Consider the following 19,455-nt stretch of genomic DNA (forward strand, 5'->3'; position numbering starts at 1 on the left):
AATGTACATTCACAGAGTTTGGATACCAGCATTTATTGCATTATTATTATTTATTTATTTTTAAACCAAGCACAAATGGGCACATTTAATTCAATATTTGCTCTGTCAAGCTGAATCTGCTGGAGGCACCATTTGCTTTTTCAGACAGCAATATGTCTCGTTTTTCTTCTTTTATCTTGTCATGATTATGCTATTGCCTTGCATCTTTTAACAGTAATTATGAATAACATTTTTACAATTAATAGTTAGGTGTGGTGATGTGGGCTTGGTACCCCAAAACACATATGAGGTAAACCTTTATTTCAAAAATCCTTCAGCATGTGTGAACAGCAGTTCCATTAAAATGATAGTAATCAAAACGGAATTAGGAATTACGTGGCATACACATTTTTAATGGTCTTACATTGCATAAAGCATTGAAGTTGCCAATACAGGATATTTGGTCTTTTGTGCAAACATTACATACATTTTCTTCAAAACATTTCACAGCCTTTGAGTTTACCCAGTTTAACGTGGGTGAAACAAATCTATGCAAGTTCAAATCCAGTTAGAGATATACACACACACACACATCACACTGGCCTACCAGCACTGCAACAGCAACTGCAACTTTCCTCTTTCAACACCTTTTAAAAGCATGTATTTTTCATGTGGACAGGTCAAGAGGGTGGATGGATGCCCTAAGAAGCAAACCTAGTCAGTAAATGTCACAGTGATAGACTATAGATAATGTGCTGCTTACTATAACATTAATTATTTTCCCAGGACCATAAAATATATAGCAATCTTAGAGCAAGAGATAACTTCAGGTAATGAAAGATTATAAAAAAAGCAAGTGCTTAATGTGCACACAAACAAATATATTCACCCACATACACTCTGGACCTGGCTTGGTCTGGCTTGGTACCTTGCCTCCACTCTATCTTTATCAGTAGCCCTGTTTATCACTATGAGGCTCTCTCACTTGAACTCTTTATTAGTCTGAGTGACATGTGGCAGGCAATGGTTGCCTGCCACATGTCACTCAGACTAGTGACAAGATTACTCACACACACAAGCAGGTATTATTTAAATTATCTTTATTTGTTCTCACGTGTGTGTGTGTGTGTGTATATGTGTGTGTGTGTGTGTTTGGACTTGTTTAGCTATTCTTGTGAGGATCAGAAGTCCTCTCAAGAATAGTAAAACTAAAAAGCAGGATAGGCAATTTTAGCTTGAGTTTGAAAGGATTCAAACCAAAATATTGCACCCCCTCCCTTTAACCCTTGTGTTATCTTCGGGTCATTATGACCCATCAGTCATTGTGACCCACCGTCGTATTGCGACAACTTTACCGCATAACAGCATTTTCTTTTAACCGTTGGGCTGTCTCAGACCCCCCACATCGTGAAGGTTAAAAGAAAATAATTTTTATTTGTTTTTGTATTGGGTAAAATTGGGTAAACACAACGATGGTTCGTTATCAACCTTTGGGTCATGTGACCTGAAGGCAGCACAAGGGTTAAAGCCACTCCTCCAAAACACATGAAAGCGTACTGCCTAGAGGTAGACAGACAGACAAGTAGCCCGTCCAATCATTGCATTTGGCGACGCTCACAGATATCTGATTTACTAAATTTTACTGTCAAACCTTTTGATTTATTTGTTGCTATCAGGATGTGAAGTTTATTTCTGTAAATATGACAAGAAGTGCTTCTCAACGACATTGCCTACCCTGCCTATAAATGTGGAGAGACTATCTTGATTCTTGGTCTTCAGAAATTCAAATGCTTTTTCTAAGGGGTTTAGGATTAGGGTTAGGAGCTAGTTTTTGGGATTTGATTTAGAGTTCAGGTTATGTTTTGGGGTGAAGGGTTAGGTTTGGGTAAAGTTAGAGTTAAGAGTAAGGGTTATGGGACTGAATTGTGAGTACCCACAAGAATAGCAATACAGACACACAGATATATATTAAATAAATATTTTTCTGAAGCTCAATTCTATTTAACATGTTATGAATATTTCATTTTAAAATCTGAATCACTTAATAAAATTCCAGTATTAAATCCTTTTTGAGATTACTTGTAGTAATTTATGAATACTGTAACTGTATTTGATTGAATTGGTATATGTTTCAAGAGTTTTTATTTGCTTTGATTGGCGTAAGTGTATCTGTGAGGGTGTGCAAGTGTGCTTGTTGTATGTGCAAGACAGATGGATTATTTGCACAATCCTTTACACCCTGTCTTCAAGGTGGATTTTCTTCACTAATCTCATCTAATTCCTCGATAGACTAAAGCAGTGGGTTTATAATATGCGATGAGCCAAGCCCTCCTTTAATGTCAACTCTTGTGTAACACACATACCTTCACATTCTTCCTTTCTATCTACGCATAACCACAACAGGCAAATCCTTAGGGTAATCGTCTTCCCACTGTTTGACTACTATAGGGAAGTGGACTGGCAAAAGGGATGAGATGCTTTATGTGAGCCCAGATGGGTTGGCTCTATAATCCTAATGAAAGAAGTGACAGATATGCATACAGAATGATTACTGGAGGATCTTTTTCACACTCACCATTCAAAGGTGACAAGCGAGATTATTAGCTGACATGGATGTCTCTGACACTTTGGAATCTAAAACAGTCACAACAGTCACAACACCATTGTAACAACTTCAATTATTATTATTATTAAGATTCAATTATTACACAGTATTTGACATAATTGATTAGCCTACTCACTATCCTATAACCTTATTCCATGTACATGTGAGTGTGAATATGTTTTTGTCTGATACTTTGTCTGAATAAGTGTTGGCTGTAAATTGCTACACAATATAGATTTGATAAATTATTCAGTTTTATTTAATCGCGATTTTGCTGAGCAGACTGGCACAAATACAGATGGAAGTGGATGTTGTGTGATTTTATTTTATCTGGGGTTGTGCTCAGGAAAAAACTACCAAGAAATAATTAGAGCTGACAAAAAATCTAACTGACAAGAGGGAGTGATTGCCTTCTTTTAAATAACATAATTTGTTGCCTGTGTATTCTTATGTTTTTTTAATGAAGTGAACAGATTTGTAAAGTTTGGAAAAAAACAACCGCAAAATAACATGTTTTAAAGTGTCAAAACAGTTCGATGGATGATGTGAAATACATTACAGATGTCTGTTGATTGAATCTGCAAGATTTAGATCTCAGTAAGTGCATTGTGCACATGCTTTTATTGAAAACATCAACCATGGATACCTCTTGTATTAGTGGCTAGAGCACAACATTGATACCCCACAGTCTAACCAAGATTCATGTCTAAAGAGAACAATGTCAGTTTCCACAACATCATCCTGAGAGAAAGACGTTCAATACAATCTGACCCTTATTATGAAAAACCAATACAACCTTCATAAGGATTCATAGGGTATTGACCCAGGGATGTAGAAAGCGCATTGTTATTTTATTTGAGTGTGTGTGTGTGACAGAGCGTTGAGCCAATGCGCTTTTCCCTCCATGTGTTCATGCATATGCATGAAATGGGAAGAGTTGATTGTAACATGGGAATTGAACTATGCAGTGTTGGTGCATGTTACCCTGTCCAGAGGGACTAGGGTAGAAAACATGACTGAAGTGAGGCGTAGCTAGACCGTGGCCAGGTTTTTGTGTGCAAGAACGACCTTAGAATGTGGAATGAGAGTGAGCAGGAAGAGAAAGAGGTGAAGGGAGTGGAGAAAAAGAGACAGAGAAAGAGAGAGAATTGTATATCGGAATGTAAATAGAGAGCGAGAGGAGGAAATGAAGACACTGCACTGGTGCAAGGAAAACATGCTGCATAACCTTGCTGTCTTAACCAAAAAGGAGCTCTCTCGTTCATGCGTTGGTGTGGAAGAGAGTGAGAGAGGTTCTGTATCTGTGTGTGTGTGTGTGCAAGGGAGGATGGGATGCAAGTGACTGATTGGCTCAGCTCCGTAGTAGGGTGTGGCTAGACTGTGAATGACTGCTCCAGCCCATGTCACAGCCAGATTTGGGGACAGTTACTAAGGAGGAGGGGCAGGGGTAGTGGGGGGCTGAGATTGCACGAGTGGAGAAGAGAGTGAGGGAGGGAGAGAGTGAGGGAGGGAAAGAGAGAGAGGAGCTCCAGGCAGTCAGGCTGGACGGCTGCTAGAACACTGCAGTCTTTTTCTTCTTCTCGCTCTTTCTCCTTTCTCAAAGGAAGCTGTCTTGCTCTTTCTCCTTCACTGCATAGCCATGACCCTGGTGTGCACTTTTATTTTCTCACCCACCTAAGAGGCAGAGAAAGCGCACAGACAAGACGACGACACGAGGAGGAGAGAGGACAGCTTGCCCGTGCAGTTCTGCTTTCAGGACTGGGAATCAAGGACATTTATCTCCATCAGCTCTAACGGAGAGGTAGACAGAGGGAGAGAGTGAAGGAAGGAGAGGTGGAGGAACAAACAGAAAGAGGGAGTGAGAGTGAGGGATAGAAAGGGAGAAAGATAAGCAGCAGGCAGACATGGAAAAAAGGAGCAGTGGTAGGTGGAAAGAGAGAAATATCTGAAGACTTCTAGAAAAAAAGAAAGAGTGGGAGTTGTACAGGAGGCAGAAGAAGAAAAGGAACAGAAGATGGTCTACATTTAAGGCTCACCTAAAGAAACCAAAGACTGCTTTTTCTCATGCGCTTTACATATCACTTCATCTCTGCATGCTGCACCTTGCTTTTAACTTTTTTTATGCATGTCAGCAAAAGTCAAGAACAGGCATTTGTGAGAAATCTATTTCAACTCAATGTTTTTTTGATTGGAAACTAGTACTTGTGCATAGCAGATAGATCTGTGAAAAAGGATTTCCTGTCTGTGTCTGATTTTGATACCTCTGCCAGAGGAACCTGCCCAGGATTCTTTCACGACACCAGGTGTGACGCATCCGAGGTGTTCCACCAACCGTCCAGATTGCAGAGGCTTGGGGTGTAAAATGTCTTCCCCATGGTTTTATGGTTTGGGTAAAAAATATGCAGAAATTAAAGTGCTTGTTGGGATATCTTCACAGATCAAGGCAAAGGCGCTGAGGGATTAGCAGAGTGAAGCCAGCGATTAACAGGTGTTAAGGGATTTGCTGAAAATTCCACGTAATTACACAGGTGCTTCACAGGATTAAGATGATGGACTACAGGAATATCCAGATGTTGTAGGATAAGAATTAGAAACTGGATCGAATTGGGAGCAAAACTACTTGGGTTTGGACTTTAATCTTTCAACAGCGATTAAATTCGAATCCTAGAACAGATCAAATGTCAGATTCAGCTATGTTTTTGGTGTTTATACTGTACTGAAAGACATTTCTTTTTATTTATGTAATTGCTCTCAAATATGCACATTTGTCCTCTGAGCACGTTTCCTCTCAGATGCTTCCCTCCATTGGACTTGCATCCCTGCCAATTTGGTTTTAGTCTCTGGCAGTTTTGCAGAAGGTAGCCCAACAAAGAAGACTTTGGTGGGATTTTGAAGAGCTCCGAAAATAAGAAATTACTAGAACACTAACTGACTATAGTCTAGTCCACTGGCCCCAGATGAGGCGCTCAAGCACAGACGAGACCCCCTACCGGCGCAGCCCGTCACTGGACAGCAAGCCAGATACTCCCCCGTTCAGCTCTGGTTTCCACCGATACAGCGGGGAGTTTGAGTACAAGCGCCCGCCCTTCGCCTTTGGGTTCCACACTGCGGGGCCCGGGCCACAGACCACTAAAGGTCGCTATGGCACCCCCCTTGGGAAGAAGTATGTGGTGTTTTACCTGGACCTCTCCTTCATCTTCCTTCTAGAGCTGCGGCGCTGCAGGATGGCCGAGGGCTGCATGATGGGGCTGCGCTATGGAATGGTCTTCTTCAACCTCCTCTTCTGGGTGAGTAATACCCGCTTCTGGGCTACTCTCAAGTCTTTACTGCGTTGCCTGGTCTGTGTGTGTTTGAGGGTGTGTGTGTGTGTGTGTGTGTGTGGGGGGGGGGGGTTGGTTGGATGGTGCCTTTGGAGTTGAATAGTTACTGGTTTAGGCATGTGTGCTGTTAGTTGAAATAATACAAATGTGCCCTATTTACACACCAAGCCAGAGTGGGCATAAACATGTTTTTTTTTTGCTGTGGTGTGCTCGAACTGAATCGTGGCTGTCAGTGGATTTAAACGGACACACCAAAAATGTATTACCACCTGCAACTCTTCAGATGGTTCCCAGTGAGTGCTTATCCCTTCTCCCACAAAAGCATTTGCTGTCAGTCTAGTCAGTCAAAGCGATCTTATCTCTTTACCCTTGGGAACTTCTCCCTGTCCCTGTCTGTCTGTTCTTGTCATCTCACAGATAACAACAAACCAACTCACAGTGTTGGCTGTTGGTGTGATACAAATTCCCAGATCTCTGTGTTTTTGTTTTGCGGGGGGGGGGGGGTATTCTCAGTCACCACCATCTCACCACCATCCATATGTGGCTCCCTTTGACTCCCTGTGAATGTGTCTGTTCTTTTGGTTATAAAATGAGACCTTGGGCATTGAAAAAGTAATCTCAGCTCCAAGGTCCACTCCTCTCCAGGGACTTCAAGACATCCATACCTTCAAGTATCAGCTATAAACTGCTGTCAGAGAAGGGTCAATGTGTTTGTGATTAGTGGCTTGTCTGTGTGTCGTGTTGCCCAGTGGGGTAGAGGTTAATTGTCTGTGGCAATGAATGACATAACGTATATGTCCTGAAATAGGTCTTCTCAATGAATGTGCTTACCCACAAATATAATTAAGCCGAAAATATATATATTTTTAACTAAAAGCCTGTTTATAGGCTGCGACCAGTAGCTCTATGGCTCCTCAGTCGGTCCACAAAAATGTATAAAAACATAGGATCAGCTTTCATTTTGCATGAATTATTATACTACCACTGATATGTGCAGGTTTGATAGTGGGTTTCATAAAGGTATAACAAATGCTTATGAAGACCCCCTTCAAGTAAAGTGTTAAGTGTTCAAAGGTAAGAAAGTGATGCAGATGCACTTACTTCTTCTTCTCTCTTTTCTTTGTCTTCATCTTTGTTCTCTTCTCACATGCATGTGCACACACACTCTCTTCTCTGCTCTCCACTCAACGCTTGAATGAAATACAATGTCCTTAACACAAATGATTCACAAGTTGTCAGGGTGAGGCAGCAAATTTTAAAGTCAATGGGTTTAAAAAAGGATTGTGTGTGTCTGTGTCCATGGTGACACTAAGACACTCACATCTGCCTCGGTACTTCATTCAAATTGAAATCCAAGAACTACTCACTTAGTCTGGGGCCATATTCAGTTATCCTTATGTTAATTCCTCTATTACCTTAACAGAGTGAAATAAGCGGAATAGCCTGGAGAATTTGTGTCTGCCAAGCTGGGAGAGAAACACTGGTGTATCAGTGCTTTACAGACATGGTTTAAAAAGACCTAAGTAAAAAAATATCCTACTTCTCAAGGCAAACAGGAATAAGACCTCAGTGTAGCTGAAATTACTTCACAGAGTATTTACAATAACAATGGCCACCCAAAATACTCAAGGATACTTGACGCTAATCACATACTGTCACACTCAGCTCACTGAGGTGGGATGGGAAGCCCTACACAGTGGCTAACTACCAAATAAGGCTCTCAATTACAGTCACTCCCTAATTAATCTCATTTGCACCATTGTGCCACTTTCATACTGTGGGGACCTGGGGGCAAGAGGAGGCTGATGAGCAAGCGAAAGAAATGGAGGGAGAGAGAAAGAAATTAAAGTTCCGTCTTCAGAAGTGTGTTTTGTTTGCCTGGGAAATGTAGGTCAGACCCCAGCAGTCAGTGGGATTCTTAAGCACAGTTTGCAGGGCTTCTGATTGGCTTGGGTGGGATCTGTTCCCCTTGATTTTGAGTTTGCCTTCTGTGTGATCTTGGTTTTCCACGTGTCCACTTGGTCAGTCTATTGAATACCTGTAGGACCAATGTGCCAGGACTGCAGTTTGAGGCCACGTTTACACATAGCCGGGTATTTACAGAAACGAATATTTCTGCCCCTCCGTTTTCAAAAATAACGTCGTACACACAAGATCGTTTTCAAAAATGTTTCTGTTTACATTAACCCGCATCAATACGCCCCCTAGCGCTATCGTAACTATGCCAAACCTAGGCGGCAGTGTAACGAGAAGGGTAAAGCAATGCAAGCCTATCAGAATTCTCAAAATCTACAACTACGAATAACACAATCAACTTCCTTTTCCTTTCAATAGTAAATATAGCGCGAGGTTCATTTGTTTGGATGATTCACAAATAAATGTAACGCTTTGCACAAATGTATTTCGTGATTCACAAATGTAACGCAATTCACAAATAAATGACCCCATTACATTACTACAAACAGGACGCTCACGACGTGATGCATTTTTACTCGCATACTGTGACGTTTGAGAACCTAAAACTCCGTTTAACCTAGTGCACAGGCCAACATAAAAACGGAGTTTACAGAAATCTCCACTTTGGCCGGAGTTTTTAGAAATGATCGTTTTCCGTGATAAAACCTCCGTTTTCGTGTAAATGAAAGGCCAAACCGCATGAAAATATATGCGTTTTTCCTCCGTGTAAATGGGGCCTGAGTCTGTTGCTTTTGGCATGTTCAAATCATGCCAATACTCTACAGCTTGTTATACAGGTTGGAGCAACAGTCTGTGTGGCTAACTATGTTAGGTTACTTCTGTCATGGAACACATTACTATTATTTCTCTGACAATTTGGAAGTTTGAGAAAATGCATGAATAAGATATGCTTGTAATTAAGTGACCCGGTTTCAGGATTAGCACTTTCCAGGGTAAATAACAGCCAAGTTGTGATAAATGTCTATGGCAAGAATTTTCAGTTTTTATTTGATGTTTCTTTTTGCACTGAGCATCCTGATGTTTGCAAGACATGGTGAGTTGTTGGGTTGAGGCAGACAGCAGACACTGACAAATAAGAGTTGACAGGCCTTAGTCATGAATTATTCACTAAGGACACATTAGGAACTGTGAAGTGTTTGTGGCCTGAGATGTAAACAGGCTACCAGTGTGTCCTTACCAGGGACAATGTGCTAAAAAGGTGGCTGAACCTCTCCTACAGTCGATGTTGGGCGACTTGTTCACAGTATGTTATTCTTCCTTACATCTATGGCTAGTTAAACAATTCTAGCAACATGCATTGTTGACCCGTTACCTGTATGTCATACTGCAATCCTATAAACTGCAGTATGTACATTATTTAATATGTGTGCCGGTAGATACATATTGTAAACTTAGATTGATTTAGTAAATTGTTGTTTAGAATATTCTTGTTTTGGTTTTGGATGCTTTACATGATTTAATAAATGTTTCAGGATTTGATCAATACAGTATGTTCTTAATATCTTTATGTAAATTAGGAACTGTATAACATTATGCAGTTTACCTGCAATGTTTAGGATAGTATTAGATTGGGGGTTATACACTGGACAGTGAAGTGATGTACCAATTTAGTTGTCGGTGTTATAAAGAGCTGCTGTTTTGATCTGAAAAAAAGCGCACTAGTCTGAAGGAAGAAGCTGTTCCCATGCTGTTACTTACCCATGATCCAAAAATGTATTTAATCAAGTAGACCCAATATTTAACGCTAACCTACATCAGTGCAACAATATCACCAAAACACCTACACAGAGCCAGGAGAAAAGACACAGATTCTCTTTAAACATTAGTCTAAAAAACAAGACAACACGACAGTTTTGCAAAAAAGGGGCCTACCTTTGTTTTGAGGTTTACACAACAAGAAGCCTGTCATGGCTACAACCCAGAAACATTTCTGTTACCTTTTACCAGTGTACACCAGTACTGTCATCAGTGAGAGACCCTTGGACCCCGACATCTTTCTCATCTCTGCAGATGGGTAGCAGATGGAGCTTGCGAGTGCTCTCTCCCCCCCCCCCCCCCCCCCCCCCCCGCCGCTATCTATGCTGACGCACGGTGCTCAATACTCCTAATTGACAGCACCTTGTCGCTAAAGGAACAGGGGGTGCCGAAGTCTCATTTGGAATGAGTAAACAGCTGAGTGACATTGATAAAACTGGGTGCGTCGTGGGACAATCCCTGTAGCAAAATGGGATTCAAGTGCCCAGTTGGAACCTCTTGTTCTAGAGTTGCAAATGGAAGAGAATCGATGTTAATTAAAAAATATCTCTAAAAGATTGAAAACTGGCCATAATGCCTTGGGAGACACTTTTGTTTGAGCAACAATAAAAAGAAAAGGGGCCCTTCAATTTTGCACAAAACACATGAGCACATGTCAGGAGAGAATGAGAAAAAATGAGAGAAATGACTTGCTCAGAAAAGAAAAGTGATGAAAAAAGAACAAGATAGAGAATGGTAGAAAAGGTTGTCATTGAGGTAAGGCAAGAAATGAGAGGACAAAGGGGCTCAATGTACAAAAGTTGAGTGACAAATTCTTTATGTCCAAAGAATAAGCCACAGAGGGAAAGTTACGTCAATTTCAAAAAAGATGGATTCTCTTTGATAAATGGCTTCGCTGCTTACTGCGATCTCGTTCATCTCTGGATGTGTAAAAAGCTGCTTTTATATTGACATCTCTTGGCCTCAGGCGGTTTCCTATTAGCCCACCACTGCAGAGGAATGTACGAGCAAGGTATGTAATCTGCAACTCATTCAGTAAGCTACAATGATCTGGACCACAGATGGAAATACAATGGATACATTTGTCCTGCTTCATCCACAATATGCATGAAGCTAAATCGAATCCTAACCTACATACAATCCCTTCTGGTTAAAATGTCAGTCGCAAGATACATTTATTTAGCCCTTCAATCATTTAATTAGTGCTGTGGGAATATAATTTTAAATGATGTTGGCTAATCACACAGTTACAGACAGGAAAAGGTTCCATGGTTAGGGTTGGTTTCTGAGGAGTCTTTGACCTTATCAAGAACACAGTTAATGAAATTAGATTACGTTAATGACGGCCACCTCATAATTATACACAGCACCTGGCTGCTACACGCAAGCGTTTCTATTATATCACAATAGCAGTACTGGGGAACTGGTGGTAACTGGTAAGGTGGAGACTGTTGAAGTCATTGAGCAATGTGTGACACCTCTATTTTTTCCATTGTCATTAGAACAGTCAGGTGAATCTAATCATTTTTATATGGCAATAGAAACTGAGACATTCTGATCAGTTAACCTTGAGCTGCAGGGTCATAGACTTGTAGACAAGGGAAGATGATTTACCATCAATGGAACTCACTTGACTCATTGATCTGCCTTGGCATGGAGCAATGATTGTCCATTCAGTACACTATGTGTCTATTTAAGAGGAACGACATGGCCCTTCAATCACTAATATCTCAGTCGACCAATTTATTTACCCCCCCCCCCACATTAAAATTGAATAAAGATAATATCTATATAAATATAATATACTGTGCCATGCCATGTCAGTTATTTACAGATGGTAGTTGAAGGCAATGTTGTATTGTGGCTGTAAAAATAATAGTTCAGTCTCTCAGTTTCAAACATATTTTGTAGAAAGCTGGTCAGGAAATGGAGGATATTGTACAAGTAAAGACTATGTTGACTTTAAACAGATGTCAAGCAGCTGATGCCATGCTTAACATGATGTACTGACATCTTGATAGAGAAATATACTGTAGAAGCACCAATTTGTGCAGTTGAGCTGAACCATCTGAATTGGCACAGCACAGTGAAGAATCTGCCAAGAAGAGGGCTTCTAATCAAGAATAGGTCAAGGGAGCCACCTGGCCCTCTCAGCTTTGAAATAAAGATAATTGTGCATAGGCCTAGTCCCTCCACTTATGTTTCCTCTTCACTTTCTTCTGTCATTTCTTTATATTAATCCTGCAGATAAACGCCACACATCCACCCCCTCTCTCTCTGTCTCTGTTTCTCTCTCACACATACACATTAGAAGATGCCAACCCTGTTTCCTTGCCAGGCTATAAAAAGACAAAATGAGAGAAGGGTGGTTTATCAAGACTAAGGATGGTACAGGATAGGAAATTAGAGAGAAAATAGAGAGGTAGATACTGGGTACTGGGTGTGAGAGCAAAAGACTGATATTGGATGTGTGTGTGAGAGAGAAAGAAGAGAGACACTCAAGAAGTTTCTTGAGAGGAAGTTGGTTTCCATCGATCCAAGCTGAGAGAAAATGAGGAGTAAAAATCCTAAAAGAAATGATCAGAGTGAGGTTGGGGTAAAGGCACAGCATGAAGGAAGGGTGGCTTTCAGCACTAATCCTTCTGTCCAAAGAGAGGAAGAGTGAGAGAGAGAGAGAGAGAGAGAGAGAGAGAGAGAGAGAGAGAGAGAGAGAGAGAGAGGGTACAGAGAGGAAAAGAAGAGAAAGAGACAAAGTCCGAGGGAGGGATTCTGGTTTCATCTGTGCCCTTGTTCTGTAATTGAGCCGTGGCTGTACCGGAGAAATCCTCTGCAAGAACACTCAAACAGCCCAGGGGAGAAAGGTGACCCGTATTAAAGTGACAAACAACAAGCCACCCGGTGGCATAGAAAGACAACCTCCTCATAATGAGGTGGTCGTGAGGTGTGCCGATGAGGGGTCCAAATGGCAGGGAATTAACTGTAAACATGTAAAGACCTGCAAGAAAGCCATACACTTGTGCTAAGCCAGACTGACCACTGTGGAATGAGGGAGTAGCAAGGAAGGAGGAGGAGAGAGTAAAAGAGGGCATGTTGAGAGGAATAACAGTAGGTCAGGAAGAACAGGTGCAGAAACAGCAGGAGGCAATGTGGGGGGGAAACAAGGATACAGTATACAGAATACCAGTGTGGACTGCATATGTCCTACCTGCTCATCTAATAGCCACAATCGATTGGTGAGCATTGGACTGTCAACTGTCACAAGCTTTGTGTGCTTCAAATAAAAGAACTGATGTTTTCTAGGACTCATTATTTCCCACCCACCATTGATGCATTTAATATTTCCTGATATTTTCACACATAATATGGAGCTCTCCCTGTAGCTCAGCCTTGCAATGTCTGCTAGGTATTAGTGGACTTGAAATAAATGATGACTTGCACTTTACTTTGATTGGTATTTTATACCCACAAAGGATGTGCATATTATATTTACTTATATTTGCCTCAACGTTGTGATACCTGCTTCAGTACTATGTGATAGTTTTCAACATTACTCAAGAGGTAATGTATCTTTCAACCCTAACCTTTCAGTCGTGGATTTGCTAACAGACAGGCTCACCTGGCTAAACCTTGTAACAAAATCCGCCACAAAGATACATAATTTCCTTCTCAAAGGAGATAACTGCATGCCAGCTCGAGCCCATTAAAAAGCTTTGTGCCATGTGAATATTTTCAAGATGCACTTCTGCCCTGTCTATTGTAGTTGTCATAATGAAGGAGTCAGTGTATTATTGTGCCAAACACGACCCATTTCAAAAGGAAAAGGGGAGAAATATATCTTTCTAGACAGACAAAGCATATAATAGAGAGCTGACTGTCATACTTGGGTAGAATAGCTTTTTCTTTATTGTACTGGATGTATTACATAGTAGATAGTGCCATAGATAATGTTGTTTGTTTACAGATAGCCTATAGCAGTTCAGATTTTAACATATGATACTGCCAGTACTATTCCGGCAGTCAAAAATAATCTCCTGTGTGGCTAACGAGTTGACGCAGCAGCTGGTGAAATGACTCTTAATTATGAATAGGTTTTTAAAATACCTTGCAAAGTAAGTAGGGCATGTGATATATATCTGAGTTAGACTTGTGCAGCGTATGGTTCTCAACTCCATTGGCAATGTCCTATCTTCATTATTTACTCAATCTGTGACCATATCAATGTATTCTTCTGTTTACAGAGGCTTCTGCAAACAAACTGGCACATATATATAATAAACATGCTGTCAGTTTTCATAGGCAGAACAGGTAGTAGCTTAAAAACAGCAACAAAGACAGCAGCCAAGTAGTGTGCAGCCTCCTTTATATTGTGACTTCAATGTTACAGTAGATGCTCCCTGAGAGTATATGTTTTTATAAATGTGGTGTCAACAACATTGTTCCAACTTTTTCACACTGTAGTTTAGGAGACCAAACATGGTCAACAAGAAAAACCAAACAAACATTTGATGCTCACTAGATCGAACAGAGCAGTTTTGAACAGAATGAGTGTTGTGCTACTGTATTGGTGCAGCGTCTCATGCAGTAGCACGTTGCAGCTGGATGATCCTACACAGAACCAACTTCTGGGAGTGTTTGATCTCTCATCTGTTCCTACAGAATGCACTAGCTTTGCTCTCAGTTGCTAAAAACAAAATGGTTTGATTCCTTCATGAACTACACTCTCCTACCTTCCTGTTGTTGATTCCAACCCTTTTCTTGTCTGTTTGATGCAGAAATCTATTGAAATATTCATCACTGGCTAACACTCCGTACTCATTACCTGACTGTCCAAAAGAGAAGTAAGGGGCATAAGGCCCCTTTTTATGTGTGCACTGTGTCAGAGCCAGTGTAGCTCTGGTAAATCCCTCTGCTAATCCTCTTCTTCTTCGTTAAATTCTCTTTAACCAGGGCAAATTTACAATTTTTGATTAAGAAGTGTTGAACCTTTGAATATACTGCTGCTGTTGGTGGAGGGTGGAGGTAATTGATAACGGTGGAGGAGATTGGAGATGGAGGGAGAGAAGGTAATGGGGGCAGTAGAAAAAGGGAGAATGAGAGAGGAGATGGATGGAAAGAGGCAGGAGTAGGAGAGAGCAAAGAGAGGAAAACAGTTATAGAGAAGAAACGGGAATATGGACAGAATGATGATAATTAGGAGAGCAGGTTAGAGGAGAGGAATAGGGAGGGAAATATGGCTGCTCACTCAGCCTAAGCTAACACAAACATGCAGAGATTGCTAAAAGGCAGTTGCACATACAAACATTCAGTACAGATGAACACACATGCAAGTGAAAACAGACACTCAGGGCCTCATGTACTTACATTCGCAAACGTAGCGTTATTAGCGCCATGGCCAACCCGCAGATTGCGCACGCTGTGATACTTCAGTTTATTCGTATATACGAAACTTGCAGTTCATCGGGTAATCAGTGCCTTTCTCCGCCCACTATACCGTAAATTGCGAGCATTTAAACGCGCAATTGAATGGTCCTCCTTTCTATCATGGATCAGCCACCAAAGTCAAAACAGCGAAAACAAAGATTTAGTGATAACGAAATTGATGTGCTTGTTCATGAGGCAACATCTAATTTAAATATTATACAAGGCCGGAATTCCACACCGACACAAAATAATGCAATCTGGACCGAAATTACAAATTCCAGTAACTGTAATATTGCATGGCTGCTTAATCTGTAACGCGTAATGATTTCGTGTTCACTCAACTCAAAAAGTGTGATCCTTGTGGCAAAAATTATTTTGCCTATGTCTTCGTCTTGCTCGGGTTACGGCTGCCATTTCACTAGGAGGCATATGCGCATCCTGGTTTACGCCTGCTTTTAACAGGTGGAGATTTTTCCCCGCATAATAGAGTTGCGCTTTCACAAGCGGGTTTTGTACATACCGCGGAATACATAATTAGGCGCACTTTACGCATCCCCTCCCATCTCTTTATGGGAAACTCCCACTTTCGCATTGACCCTCCCGTGAATGCATATGCATGACACGGAAAAGCGCAATTTGCCATTTTCAGTTCCCGCGACAGGCAGTCTGCGCTTTTACCTCAGTGCGGCATGTTTGTACATACCTCGCCATGCTTTTACGCGCAAATTGCGAAACAAATACGCCTGAAGTGGACGCAAAAACGTTAGTACATGAGGCCCTCAGTCTCCCAAACACATTACAAATGCACACACACAGTGGGGGAAGACAGAGGGTGTTGATTGCTAACTAGTGAGTTGGAACAAATTTTGTTATGAGATTCTATTAGCTGAGGAAACGGCCTTTCTCCGTTGAGAAGGCCCCTGGGTGTGTGAATGTGTGTGTTCTGAGTGATTGTGTCCATCCGTTGCAGTAAATGGACAGGAATTGATTAGCTTTAGGATAGTACTGGGACTCTAAATGTGAGGTTGTCTGACTTCCCCTGTCTATTCTTACAGAAATAGACAGGCTCTCATTCTGTCTCTTTCTCCATCCATCAGCCTTTGATTTGTTGTACCGTTTACTTGCTATAGTACAGTAGCCATTGGTCGAGGCGACTCTTTCTCTTTTTCTCTCTCTCTTTTCTTCTTTCACCCTCCATCCCTAATTTGCAATTTTTACTGCCACATCTGGTCACTGTCCATTGCTGTTTATATTTATCATCACTCAACCTATCCTCCCTTCATGTCTCCTTCCTGTTTGTTCTCAAACTCCTGCAGGCTGTTTAACCCTGAGAGAGCCTCATCCGAGGCACGTCAGCTGCGATGTCTTTATCTACAGAGCACACAGCTATGGACCACTGGAGCTTTACCAGCAACCCCATCTCCATTTAGAAGTTATTTAGCCAGCCACTGGGGCGTAGAATATCGTAGCTCTGTAATGCTATTAGCTTCACCTTAACGCACAAAACTGTTTACTGCGAGGGCCATAATTTATAAAGACTTTTTTTCTAAGACAGAATCACAAGGTCATTGAGGTCTGCTAAGTGTATAACTCTTGGCTCTGATGTCATGGTTGTTGCGATGGCGATGAAATGCCTCGTGAGTGGAGAACACAGACAAGATAAAATGTCCTGGATATGGACAACATTTTTCAATTCCTTTGTCCACTAGTCAGTCAATACTAGGCTCGCTTAATAAAAACATGTTCTAGTTCTTCTCATAATGTTTATGTAAACACTGCCACCGTAACTCATGAAATAACAACTCCATAAAATGCTGTTCGATTGCCCTAGCTGTGCTTCTCTCAAATCTTTTTAATAATATGTTCAACCTTGCTGGCACTAAATCACCAAAATGTGAGCCTGTAGTGCTGAGTTGTATTTATTTAGTGTGTATGCATGTACATGTATGCATGCGTGGTGTTAAGGAAAATAACCATGGAATATAGGTATCGAGGACTGTACCGTCCCAGTGTGACACGACCGTGGGCTGTCATGGCTGGTGTGACGATGTCTGATAAACTAGTCAGCCTCCGCCACAAATCACTACTCCTCTGCCCAATGTCAATGTAATGACTAGGGACCCAGCCGGGACCTGTGTGTATGTGTGTATATGTGTGTGATTGGGTATGCACACATACTGTACACAGGGCCCGTATGTGTATACAGACAGGGTGCATGTGAATACTGTGTTTGTGCATGTATGCCCACTGTGTTCTGTTTGTGTGCATGCCTGACTGTACAGTGGATGCAATTGTAACAGGGAAGGAGAAAGAGGAGAGGGAAAGAGGGAGGAATTCCCTAGAGATTAGAGTATTATTGATTACCCTTAGCGTGGGCTCTTTTTCTCCCTCTTCCTCCCTCTATTCCTCTCTCTCCATCTCTCTCTTCTTTCTCTCTCTCTCTGTATATCTGACAAGGTTTATTTATAGGGGTTTTGCAGGAGCTGTTTTGTTAGTGTGGTGCAGTGCTCTAGAGGCTTTGTATCCCATCTCCTGTTATACGGTGTGGCTATTGGAGCTTGTTCTCTACGCAGAGATCACAGATCTGTAATAAAAAAAGGGGCATTGCGCAATGTGCTCCGTCATCAAGTAGGCCAACTACCACACAATCTAGAACAGGATCTATAAGCAGCTCGAGTGATGGAATTTCAAAACAGAACCTGGAAACGTTGAATGCTCCCTGCCCTTCTATGGGAACACCACGATTGAAATGCTCTCCTAGAACACCGCACCGCTCGGAAAGTAGCAATTTGCTTCCATTCCCTGTGATTGCATCTTCGATGCAGAGAGTATTTAGATTGGGCACCTTGGAGTGATACATATTTGTATTTGCTTTGTGTGGTTGTGACACTTATGAGTATTCCTCAAGTTTTCCTCATGCTATCAGGCCCCATGGGACAGGCAAGCAGGGACCATTTTAATGCAGAAGGGCAGAACAGAGGATAGCCATGCTTCTGATGCAGTCTATGTCCACCCCAGTACAATTTCAATATCCTTGCGAGATTGTGCCAGTATTTTTCCTGTTTTCCAGCGTTTACATGTGTTACATTCTTGTTCAGACTTATGCTTGTTTTTTGACCCAGAATTTTGTTTTTTGTTTTGATCTTGACTGTCCCTGGATTCGTACCCTGTCTGCCATGCTGTGAAGAGTTTATTAAATCCCTTTTCACTGTGGCCATGAAAGGGAATTGAGGGTTGGTGTTCCTGTTCCAAAGATGTAATACATAGGATGCAACACAAAGAAAAAGAATAATAGTTATTTACATTTTTCTGTTTCATTGGTAACTATGTAGATGACTAACTAGATAAACTCAGAATCCCACAATTGGGGTCGACATGAGGTTTTAGGTCTCCACACAAAGCACGTGGTCCTTGTGTATGCTGGCACTAAACACTGGCATGCAAATGTATCCAGCTCTTATCCAATTCAAATAGAAGCTTTACATAACAAAAGCACTGACTTACTGTGTTCAATGCACCAGAATAAAAAGACTGCAAAAACACATTCAGCATATGAACATAATGATGTGATGTGTGTGGGAGTTATTGTGAGTGTGTGTGTGTGTGTGTGTGAGTGAGTGAGTGAGTGAGTGAGTGAGTGAGACTCTGTGGCTCACACAACAGATACATAGTTTGTAAGTGTCAGTTCTCCAGCTGACTCATAAATACGTTTGAACTATCAAGTCTGTTTGGCATTGGAACTCGTCACTCTCTAGTCTGCTGGGGCCTGCCTGCCACTGTGTTGTTCCTGCCTCTCTGGTTATGTCACTGCTATAAACAGTTTGTGTCCAGGCCATACCCTGGGCCCTTTAACACTTCTATGACGTGTTGCCCGTACATATCATCAGGCTGTTATTGGCTGGGGATGGAGAGATGATTAGGCTCTCCTCTCTCTCTCTCCACTCCTGACAGGATGTGAACGACAGCACGGCGTGGAAGAAGAGACAGAGAGAGAGAGAGAGAGAGAGAGAGAGAGAGAGAGGGAGAGAGAGAGAGAGTGAGAGAGAGGAAAATAAATATGTACTGCCTTTGTCTCCCATCAATGTGTGTATATGACATGTGTAAGTGTGTGTGTGCATGTTTGTGTGCACACAACTATGTGGGTGTGTTCCCTGAGAGCAGGGATTTTGGATGGAGATAACTCAAACATGTGGAGAATAACTAGATACCTCCTCTTGAATGCTGATCAGATGTAATCCAGTTCCTTGGCATCAGTTTTTACAGGGAGGACAATTACAAGGGCCAAGGGCGATCCAACTCCCACTCTCCACTTGATTAACATACAGAGAATGATCTGCTCATATTAACTGGTCATTCATTGTAGCAGGGAAGGTAATTTACAACTACTGCAAGAGTCAA

At 41.6% G+C, this 19,455-nt stretch overlaps 1 protein-coding gene across 3 annotated transcripts in view; it reads left to right on the forward strand.

Moving 5' to 3' along the window:
- tspan4a (tetraspanin 4a) overlaps nt 1-19,455 on the forward strand; it is a 43,599-nt gene that overhangs the window by 4,938 nt on the left and 19,206 nt on the right. For 2 of the 3 annotated variants that reach the window (XM_067248480.1, XM_067248481.1), the window contains exon 2: nt 5,792-5,871. In XM_067248480.1, the coding sequence (XP_067104581.1) occupies nt 5,809-5,871 (63 nt within the window). In that variant the 5' untranslated portion in view covers nt 5,792-5,808. Of the gene's footprint in view, nt 1-5,455; nt 5,872-19,455 lie in introns of those variants that run through there. The other variant, XM_067248479.1, reaches the window with a different exon arrangement.

This window comes from Osmerus mordax, chromosome 13 (assembly GCF_038355195.1).
Source record: "Osmerus mordax isolate fOsmMor3 chromosome 13, fOsmMor3.pri, whole genome shotgun sequence".
NCBI lineage: Eukaryota > Metazoa > Chordata > Actinopteri > Osmeriformes > Osmeridae > Osmerus > Osmerus mordax.